Source organism: Chelon labrosus (genome assembly GCF_963514085.1).
Source record: "Chelon labrosus genome assembly, chromosome: 16".
Lineage (NCBI taxonomy): Eukaryota > Metazoa > Chordata > Actinopteri > Mugiliformes > Mugilidae > Chelon > Chelon labrosus.
Genome location: NC_140349.1, coordinates 12,959,528 through 12,971,041, shown reverse-complemented (window position 1 = coordinate 12,971,041; position 11,514 = coordinate 12,959,528). Strand labels below are relative to the sequence as shown.

Here is an 11,514-nt window from a genome sequence, read left to right as displayed (position 1 = left end):
TGTCTATTCTCTGATGAGTCACAACTGTTTTGGAGGCACAAGGGAGACCTACACACTATAAGGCAGGTGGTTAATCTATTTAGCATATTTGACTGCACTCCAATTGATGCATTTCTCTGTTTATGCTTTAACAGAATAGTTTTTTTCCCTCTACTAGTTCCCAGTACAGGGAAAAAACTACTAGTTATTAGAAACACTAGTTAATGAGTGACCATTCACCTCTCTGGCCGTACACTTTAAATAAACAGCAACGTTACTGCTTCGCTATCTATGCAAACACATTATTTACGATAAGGAGCGTAGCGTTTGTGCTGGTATGGGCTTCTGTTGTGGTATAAATAACACCAGGAGATAGGCATTATGTAGATAGTGTCCTGAATTTAGAATACATGCGTAGATAAGTTCACAGTGAGTACCATCTAAAGCTTGGTCTGCAGAGTCTGCAGTGAATAATCATAGTACAGGCTAAGGCCATGCTTTCCTCAAGCTTGCATGATTGAAGATTTGCTGCCACCTAGTGGTGATAATTGTAATGGGTCGGTCGTTTTATTTGGTGGAATTGGTTGCCAGTGTGAGTAGAGCATTTTCTGCAACTATAAATGGTATTAATGACGTGTTTCGGCCTTCTTTTTTTTTTTTTTCTTTTACTGCCTGCGAGGATTGTGTACGATGCATGAGGGTTTAACACATTGGGTATATGAAGACTGGACAACTTGATTAATTCTGCCCCCGTGAAAGAAACTACCTCAAACCTTGTCACGTTGGAAAATATAAAAAATAAACTATACCACATGTTATATCCTTCGAGGAGCTATTCTCCTTCTCTCAGCATCATGCAAAGAATGTGTTCAGCACCTGCTCATCACCACAGGAAACAAAGGAGGAAACACCCACATTGTCAGCAGCAGTCACAGCAGGGCTTTAAGACACAAGAGGACATAGGGTTTGTCAGGGCATTGGCTGTGGGAGAGGGGAGTGTGTTAGAATGCTCTACGGCCACCTAAACGCTAATTACTGGCACCAGTGTCAAGCCGATTTGATTTGTATGTTGACACTTCCTGCCGTCCGTTTCAAAATAAAAGCCGTCTCGGCTGTAACGCACGTTGAAACGTTTGAATGCTGCGGCGAATGGCAAAAACGTGTTTGGTGGCTCTGCAGGAAAAAACTCAGGCAGGCATGTGCACCCAGCTAGTGATATTAAAAACTAAAACGTACCTTTAAATTGCACTTTTCAAATAAGAGGATTAAAGTTTAACACGAAGGCAGATTAAAAAATATTTTATGACCATAATTATCTACTACTACTACTACTAATCTATAAAATGTCAGAAGACAATGTGAACGCACGTTACATGTTCATTCTTAGTTTATATTTTTAGTCAATTATATCTATAAGTTTGGCATTTTTTTGCTTACTCAACCAGCTTTCTAAAATAGTAACCGAATAAATGGTGATGCCCTAACCGTGTCATTCGATGTGCTCATGACGGGGCAGGTTTATGCTTTTATTCTGAAGGAGTCGGCTGCACACTTCCGGCAGTGTTCTAGTTATCTCCCGCCGACTTGACGCAGCTCATAACAGACCACCAGGCGCACCGGCAGCCCCCGTCTCTGCTGACTCAGTGCCTTACCAGCAGTCCCTTCACCCCGAGAAACAGCATCCAGCGACAGACGCACTCTCCTCCGGCCAACCCGCCCCGGCACCACCGCTGCAGACATGTCGAAGACCGCAATCGGTGAGTTTTGCACTTTCTTTCTTTCCTTTTATTTTTTTATTGCTGAGATTTCAGCGGCTTCGCAGGTTTGACGATGATGGTGATTGGGGAGGCAGTGTCGACACCCATGGCACAAAAGGATGCTGAGGGCTGATGAGAGGGAGCGGCCAAACTCCTTCGCAAGTCACTTCAATATGATGAAGTTGTAAAAATTGAAGCAGAATTTTCTCAATCCAAAACCTTCATTTACCCTCTTAAGTGTCATTTTTTGTGTTTTTTATGCGTGATCCGAAAATCCAAATATAGCTATTCAGTTTGGCAGATCAGTGACGCATTTTTTATTATTTTTTTATTCTGTTTAATGCTAATCATTTACAAAGATTCAATGACTCCAACAAGAGCAAGGCTATTTTTCTTCCCCCCTCACGCAGCAGCATTTTTGTCGATGCCTGCCTGCCGCACCTGCCTCTTATTGCCTGACTCAGAGCCGTGCAGCATAATGCAGCGCCAGCGACCCCACCCAACATCTCCGGTCCCTTCAAAAAGCACAGCCAGCCGCTCTCCGGGGTGGGGTGAGGTGGGGTGATGGGGGGGGGATATTTCACCGTGACAGATATCTCCTTATTAAAACTGGGTCATCCTATGTCGTGGAGTAAATCCTGCAGAACCAATTTTGTGGGTGACCGCTAAAGACATGAATGAACGAAACGAGGGAAGGAGAGGGAGAGAGAGAGAGAGAGAGGGAGAGATAAGAAAAAGAGCATCCTTATCCAGAACTGCTTTGCAGTCGAGGGAAGAATTTACGACGAAATGAATGTCGTCTGAAGAATATTATTCTCCAATCCTGTTAGGGAGGTTACTGACTGTAGCTGTGGACTATTATGTTGGATAAATGGATTATTATCAGACATGTTTGGTAGAAATACACAGAAAATTAGATTGCATGTTGTGGAAGGTGGAAGGCCTAAATGTCCTTATTTAAACTTGTTATAGGTCTGATTTTCCAATTAGCGTGACATGAAAGCTTGCAGGCCTATAATCAACATTAAGGGAAGTGAAGATGTGCAGCGTGCGTGTTGCCAGTCTGGGGGACAGTGTTTGTTTTCTGGTTGACAAAGCTCTTGATGGATCGAGGGGCATGCAGGGGGACAGTGGTGAGGATCTTGGCGTCTGCACTCAGGGACACCGACAGCTAAACCCTCTGGTTATATTTATTCCCCTCTCCTCCTCCTCCTCCTCCTCCCTTTCGTCCTCCTCCCTTTCCTCCTCCTCGTTCTCTTTTCCCCTCCATGATTTGAGCTGTGGACAGGCAGAATGAATGAGATGGGCACGGAGCAGCCACTCTGGGAGAAGAGCCGCCATCATGCCAGTCAGCACTCGCCGGGTCGCTGAGTTCATCTAGGCCTGATTTTATTTACAGAAGCAGTCTGTGTAATTATGACGCTTCTGAGATGGCGGAGCAAGCACGCTCAAGGTTTCATGCAGCTATGAATATTTACTACTATATTTAAGGACTTCCAGGACAGATAAATACCACAGTATACATATATGTATGTATATAGATTATTTTTATTCTTTATTCTAGACAAGAGAAGAGATACCCTCTACTAAACTATCCCACAAACTACAGAACCACTCCCAAGTGCATTAAGGCTTCTAAGCCGGTTTCCTGATCCGTATCATGCACACTTGTCATACCCAATTAGGTGTGGTCACTGAGCTGATGCCTTAAAATCAATTCCCCTTTGCACAGAAACAGAAGAGACGTTCAGCTTCTGCCGTATCCCTCCCATCCGATCGTCCGTCGTCGCTGTTGTTGTTTAGGGCCATCTGCATGCGAGTCTCCCCCGGACTTCATTAGTCACCCTGATTTCTTCCCATCGATCTATGCAGCACACTCCCATTACTGGTGCGGATGACTGTTGCTTCTCTCAGATAACCTGAGAGAAAGAGGTGACATCAATCTGGCGGTGATGCCGTTTGCTGGTGATCTGTCCATAAAAATGTGCACGGGAGGGGTCTCACATTATGTCACCTTTGGCAAATCTGGTGGTGCATTATGGATAATGCGGACTAATCTTAGATATTTATTCTGAGTAGCATTCCACCAACCCCAAATACACCCATCTAAAGCTGATTATTATTTAATCAGTCAGATATAAATGGTGATTTCAGGTATTTTTTTGGTCCTTTTTCTGGAAAGACTGCCAAAAGATTTGTTCGTCGCAGGTTTAAACTTGTGAAGACCTGCTGCTTTTCTTCGCCTTGTCCGACAATAAACTGCTAATATTTGGATTTTCTCGTTTAAGCAGTTAATCAGTAACGATTATTCGCAGTGGCTCTGCATTGATCTCCTTGAAAGGACACAGGGCGCGGTATTAGAAATCTCCCCACCAGCCCTCCATCAAACGGCCAGACTTGCTCTCGATCGTCCGGGTGCAGTAATGCGCCCTTTTAATAGCCAATTTTGTTCTTGTGATACCTTCATAATTCTGTGATTATATTGTTGCCATGTGGCCTCACTGTAAAAGGCCTGTATGTGCTGAACACACATGCCTGGCCCATAAACCTGTGAGACTATAGCACCCAGGAGGGCAGTACGGCTTTAATATACACTGTCACATTCTGCAGGAGAGTTTTAATAGGCAGTTTGCTCATCGACTCGCTAAAAGTATCCTTGCTTTTTTTTTTTGCTCTGCGTGCCTTTTGGGCTCACAGTGACAGTTAAATTCTTGCAGTAGCGGGGGCTGGGTTTTTAGGATGCGGTGAAGGGAGGGAGGGAGGGAGGAAGGGAGGAAGAGTGCGGCTGAGGAAGTGCACGGAATAGAGGTGTGATGGTTTGCGCTAACGCAGCAACGCAGAGAGTGTGGGTGAAAAATGTGGAGAGAAAGAGACGACGGGATTGAGAGGAGACATCAGCAACAGATGCAATGGAGGCTTGGGGATGCAGAAGGCGCTGGGGAAGAGGGATGCGTGCGGGGGAGGAGGCACCGTAGATATTGATGATCTGTGCTCTCTGGCTGATGGATTGGAAGAGGAAGTGCAGTTTGATGGCTGTGTCTGTGGTCGGGACAGCTCTCTGAGAGGGAGGCTGCAGACCTGGCTGGCTGAAACCGGCCTACCCTTGTGAATTGGGGGCATTAAAGTGGTCTCATCCCTGTCTGGAATTACTTACTCTCATCTAGGCAGCAAGGCCTGTCTGAAACTCAGCCAAAACCTTTGAGCAGATGCCTGCGATTGGACACTTCCTGCCATGGAATGTCATCCTGGATCATTTGTCAGTTTTATGGGTCTGATCCACTGGGAACGAGTGTGTTATTACACTGGTTACAGAAAGAAAAGAGCTTTTTCTCTCAGGAGAAATGCAGTAGCACTTTAATATTTTTTGGGGAATCTCATATATTTTTGATTATGGATATAAAAGAACAATTTGTGCAGCTCTGAGTTAGAGAGCAGTTCCAATGCACAGTGAGCGCTTATCGTGCAAGATTACAAAGAAATTAAATTAAGTCTGGCGCAGTCACAGTGCGAGCGCTGCACACGCACCATAAATAAAACCAAACACACTACAACAGAGCTGCAGTGTCTTGACTAGCCAACCAAGAGAAAATGAATCAGTAACTATGGTGACAATCAAACGTGATGATGATGATGATAATAGCTCCTAGAAATGGAGCGATTTGCTGAATTTCTCTGCGTATTATTATTGTAAATAGATTATATTTTGTTTTGTTTGGTCCGGACAAATCAAGACATCCAATCGCATCCACAAAGACTGTTCATCAAGAAAATAATCAGCAGATGAATTGATTATTATATTATTATTATATTAAAAACTAAATTAGAAGTACACATGATGAAGATGTGGCGAAATTGAGCAGAAAAGAATAAAAAGGACCCACCCAGAACCTGGCGACCACTAAACAAGGACCTCCACTGACCTGCTCCAGACGCACTTAGCCCAAATTACCTGCTCCACTGAAGTGTTAACCGTCTGAGCCTTCAGCTGTCAAGTGGGACTGTGTGTATGACAAAAAGGCTGCTGGGGTCTTGACATATACACAGCCGCTAATGAGCCGGTGACGGCCTTCCAAATGTGTCCTGTCTCCCCCTCTCATCAGCAGAAATGGTGCAGCCCGCTAATTACAAATTAAAGTGCCCTCCACCTGAGGTGGCTGCTTCCATTAGGCCGTCCTGGGGGCAGTTGATGGCAGCAGCAAATCCCAGAGGAATCTGCTTCCTCCTCGTCTTTCTAATCCTCTGGTCTGTGATTTTTGTTTAAGAAAGAAAGGTGTTAGCATTATTGTAATGATCCACCTCACCTCTTCTTCTCTCTACCTCTACTTGGAGTATTGCACCACTTTCTCCTCTCTTACCTCCATTCTCATGCATCCCTTTCTCATTTCTTTCACTATTTCTCATTTCTTTTATCACCTCAGGCCATGCTCTTACTCTCTCCCACTTCCTCCTCGGGGGAAGGGGTTAACAAGGCCATCAGAGAGTAGTGAGAGCTACATCTGAGAGTTTATCACATTACTGTGGCGTCTGCCTGTCTGCAGGGCAGAAAGAGAGACACCAAGAGACTGAGCAGGCAATGAGAGTAAGGAGGAGGATTTGGATTAATCATACTGTACACCGTACCCCTCCATGGAGAAGCTCTTTCACAGTAAATCTCATTTCTGGCTTTGCCACTGTAGCCTCCTTCAAACCATGAATCAATGTGCCACATTTCAGCCCCGCAGGCCTTGTGCTCTGGGTGATGGATTATGCCATACTGTGACAGTTGGCATGCAGATCTGCACCATGAGGCAGAGTACCTTGAAAGAACACAGCAGCTATGTGCAAACGCAGAATATTTCACCACCTGCAGTGTGCTGCAGATATTTTTGCCTCTCTCCCTGCTGGGACTGCTGCTGAACTTCAGGTTCACATTACAATGTAGTAGGTGCCAAAAAACACACGGTAACAATATTAAAAAAAATAATAAATCAAGGTTAGACAAGGTTGGTTGTTCTTTTATTCTTTTTTTTTTTCTGTCTGCCCTTTGGAGCATTTTGTCCCGGCCTCATGAGCAGGTTGCCAAATACAGCCAGCATTATTTGGTGCCAGATTTACGTCAGCGTTATTAACTTTTTGGACCATGCACAGACTGTGGGATGGACACTCAGATTGCTGTGTTATGCTGATAAGCTAAACCCATGGCCTCTATCCACACTAGATAAGAACCCCAAATATTATCAAAAGATACAATCTAAATCCTGTCATCTTTTGCTTTTTTTAAATTACCTGAAAACCATGAGACTAATCTCTGGCGTTTTGCGGCAGTAACTAAAGAACGGCTGGGAGCCAAAAGGGCGTTGGTCTGGCAGCGTTAATAAATAATAGACCAAAATAAAATGCATAGCTAATGGCGTGTGGAGAATCCTGCGGGGATGGTAACGTCTTGGATGCTGGGGAAAATTAGGCCAAGTAAGGACACATCCATCACGCTCGCCTCGCAGCTCTTTGAAAACAAAGGCGTCCAAAATGTCGACAAGACCCCGAGCAGTTCAGCTGCAGCAGACACCCTTTGATGAGGTTTTCCTTTTTTGAGGACTTGATGAATAATTATTCCTCTAAAAATCTTGACGTTTGCATCGGGGACCTCCCGTGGAGTTAGAAGTAGGTTAATGATGCTTCATTTTTTTTTTTTTTGTATGTTACTGGGTTAATATTCCGCCTTTCTTGCATGTGTGTTGGCAGCTTTAAGCAAAGTAACACACAGTCCTATTTCCATTTTATTCCCTCCGCAGCTTACAAAGAGAAGATGAAGGAGATCTCAGTTCTCTCACTCATCTGCTCTTGTCTGTACCCTGAGAGCCGCAAAAACATCATGGGCGACTTTCAAGGTAGGTGATAATAGGACTGAGGATGTTCCTCTTTGTCAAACGTACTTCACACTGACAAGCTTTTTTCTTTCTTTCTTCGTGATGCGCACTCGTGAAGACATGGACATCAAGCCCATTAACAAGCGCGCCTCAGGCCAGGCCTTCGAGGTCATCCTGAAGCCGCCCTCTCCTGTGTCTGATGTGGCCCACTGCGTCACCAGCCCCCCAAAGAGGGACATTTCCCTGGAGGACATCCAAAAGAAACTGGAAGCAGCCGAGGACCGAAGGAGAGTAAGGATGTTTCCTGTCATTTTCGCAGCAGCCAGCTGCCACGTGTCGCTCTGCTTCAGCTAGTGCCGACGCCCACCAGAACGTCAAGTGTTTAATGTCTAATGCTAGACTACAAACATCATTATTACCCAGAGCCAAATCAGAATTTCTGTTGCTTTTAATAATACCAACTTAACTTCCTCTGATATCAAAGTTCACATTGACGACTGCAACTGAAACACATCAGTCTAATATGACACTGGATAATTCCTGCATATTATTGATTCAAACGTCAATTCAGTCCCTGGCAAATCCAGCAACCCACCCAAAAATCAATTAACCAATCATTAACCGATCAATAACACAATCTGTCAGATTTTCTAACACCAGATGTCCAATACATCGCTAAACGCATCGTTTATCGTGTACTTTATAATATATACAAGAGGAAATTAAGCTGCCGAAGCATCTTCTTAGTTCCAGACATTTAATGTGTGCGCGTGGTACATTGCACTGGCCCTGACGTTAGCTGAAAGCTTAAGAAAAATCTATGACTGACATTTGGTAAATCACTGTCTCTGTATTGACCCCTTTTCCCTGACTCATCACTCTTCCTCCTCCACCTCCTCCTCCTCCCCCTTCTCTTCTTCCTCCAGTCCCAGGAGGCGATGGTACTTCGGACCCTGGCTGAGAAGCGGGAGCACGAGCGCGACGTGCTGCTGAAGGCCATGGAGGAGAACAGCAACTTCAGCCGCATGGCCGAGGAAAAGCTCCAGATGAAGATGGAGCAAATCGAAGAGAACCGCATGGCCTACCTGGCCGCCATCATGGAGCGCCTGCAGGAGAAGGTGAGGAGGAGAGAGAGCCCCAACAAAGGAGTCTAATATACAAGGAAATGATCAAACCACTTTTAGACATCTAAAAGGTTTCTAAAACCACTGAATTCTCAGGATGAGTTCTGAGGACAGACCTGTCTCCAATGACAGCTACAGCCGTAGACTGTGTTATTCAAAAAACAGTAAACTAAATGAAAAACTTCTAAGAAGATAAAAATGCATAAGCTAAAGACTAAGTGATAAAGTATAAAATATTGAGAGAAGACACTTTGGCAATCAAATGCAAACAGTTACTATAAAGTAAATGTCACTGCAGCATCCTACGCTGCAATATAACAGCGTTTTGATCAAGTTTCAGCTCAGATACGTTGCTCATATTTCACAATAACCTTTGCGCTTCATTCTGTAGTGGTCACTTATTGGCACGTTAACACTGGCGATGTGAATTTCAGCTGTTTGAAGGGAGTCAGATGTCACAACTCTGTTCCTATCAGAGTCGTGACACCTTGGGTGAAGATCGGTTGTTGAGCCTGCTTTGAATAATGTTTTAGATTTTGCACCATGTTGCACTCCGCTATATCTACGCTTCTGTTGCTCATGCCTCCTGTCAAACCGGTCAAGCTATCTACCGAAAACCTGTGCGTGAGGCGTTCATCTAACAGTTTAGCCACAGAAAATAACTTGCAAGATCTCGACATGTGCATCGGTCACATGCCGCGCCACGTGTACCGCTGGATTGTCCCCATTCAGACCCGGTGATAACATGCGTCTTTGGTGATTAATTTACAAGTGTACAACTTCACCTGGCTTTAAAATGCGTCTCCACACGTGCGTCTCAAGCCGCCACTCCAGATCCAGTCACGGTTTTGCACTCTGTATGCAAATAGACGGCAACGTGATTTGGGCCGGGGGAATATTGTGCAAACAGCTGCTGTCTGAGGGATCGCTGTTTGTTGTGTGCACGTCTGGACACGGGGACATGATAGAAATTCTGAAACATCATTTTATTTAATAATTATTATAAACTGAATTGATTATTTCTCTCCTGGTGATTTTCTTTTTAGAAAATACCCAGCTCCATGTGGTCTGAGCAGCCAGATCTCAAATGCATCCTTAATGCGTTTTGGGGTGCGTTCAGTCCTCTCTGCTCCCTCTTTTTCTGTCTCTACCCGGCCGGCCTCAAGCAGATGGGTGCCCCCATATGAGCTGGGTTCTGCTCAAGGTTTCTTCCTGTTAAAAGCGAGTTTTTCCTTGCCACCGTTGCCTTAGTGCTGGGTCTGGGGTGTTTCAGGCCGGGTGTCTTCAGCATCTTGAAGCAGCTTGTCACTGATGTTAAATAAATTAAATTGAATTGAGGTGAATTACTTAAAGCTGGTCACTCAGGATGGTATCACTCAGGGCACGTGTTAATACCAGATCTGGACAGGGCTGCAGCACATCTTGATTCCCTCAACATCAACATCAGCTTGGTCCATTAATTCAGTTATCTACATACATAGCCGTCACAGATAAGAATACGTACTGGTTAGTGTAGTTCAAATCTCACCTTTGCCTTGTCTACAGTATACAGGATTGTCTGAGTTGAACCGAACGTGTATCTGCAAGAAAACAAATAAAAAGGAAGGAAATGAAAGCACAAGGAAAGCTGGGACACCTGCTTGACCCCTGTAAAGATCATGCTCACAAGAAGGAGTTAAAGAAGAGAAATGTCGATGAAACAAATCTGTGTCTTCTGTGTTTTCCTAGGAGAGGCATGCTCAGGAGGTGCGCAGGAACAAGGAGTTGAGAGAAGAAGTGACAGCGTGAGAAGCCCCAGCAGCCTCCACGTCCCACCTCCTCACCCTCCACCGCCACCCCCCCAAACCCTGACGAACACCACCCCCACCACTCCCCACCTTATCCCACGTGTCCCCTCCTCCCCCTCTCTCCCCCTCCCCGCCATACTCCTCCATACTTCTATGAAACTACCACAGCCTGAGACGCCACCCCGAGACAGCGGGAGGTTCAAGTGGGGGGTGGGGGTGGTTAAAAATTGCAAAAATGATTTGGAAACAAAAAAAAAAGGAAAAAAAAGGAAAAATTAATGTCTCCTGCCCACGCTTCCCAAAAAAAAAAGAATGTTTTTGCTCCGTTTCAAATGAGAAGAAAAAAAAATCCAATTGAGAAGTGACAGTGGTTTTTGTAAATACTTCTTTTTTTGTTATATACAGTACAATACAAGCAGCAGAAGTATTGATTGCAGTGTGCCATTTTTATATATAAGTTCCTTCTTCCTGCTTATACATAGATGTAATTTTACGTTCATCTTTTTTTTTTTTTTTTTCATTTCAGCCTGAGAACGTCGTCGTTTTGTTTCTTTCTCGTGTGGTAACAGGCTTAGGTGTTTGTTGTGAGTTTGCCAGCTAGCTGATGTTTCGCCGCGACTGGTTTGCGTCCTCACAAGGCCCGCATCCTGGCTCCGTTCCCTCGCCACCCTCCCTCCCTCCCTCCCCCGCCGCCCCCACACTCATTTGACCCTGCAGATCTGGAAACAAAATTGGATCTGTGTTTGCGGTCGGAGTGATTTTCCATCTAGTCCGTGCCAATGCTCCAATTAGCGGGGGACATGTGCAGGGAAGTTGGCAGGAGGAAAGGGGACAGTTTGCTTTCTGTGGGGACCGCAAGCCGTCGCTGCGCATCCCCTCCTGTGAGGTAGGTAGTGACTGTACCGCAGGAGAACACTATAGCATTTAATGAGCTCATCCTCATCCTCCTTCCCCTCCGTCTGCAAACTCTTCATCATCTCTCCACATACTGTATAAGCACTCACTCACACGCTCTCCGCAC

The 11,514-nt window shown here is 45.0% G+C and overlaps 1 protein-coding gene across 2 annotated transcripts; it reads left to right on the top strand.

Annotated features, from left to right (window-relative positions):
• Positions 1-1,717: 1,717 nt before the first annotated feature.
• stmn2b (stathmin 2b) lies at positions 1,718-10,494 on the top strand (the record flags this gene model as incomplete). Of its 2 annotated transcripts, XM_084562656.1 has the most annotated exons (5): positions 1,718-1,736; positions 7,508-7,603; positions 7,701-7,873; positions 8,509-8,700; positions 10,435-10,494. In XM_084562656.1, 5 exons carry the CDS (start codon positions 1,718-1,720, stop codon positions 10,492-10,494), a joined length of 540 nt encoding a protein of 179 aa, XP_084418782.1. The 2 variants fall into 2 exon arrangements, with proteins under 2 accessions (XP_084418782.1, XP_084418781.1); XM_084562655.1 differs by lacking the exon at positions 1,718-1,736 and having other exon boundaries at positions 7,386-7,603.
• Between the last annotated feature and the right edge of the window lie 1,020 nt (positions 10,495-11,514).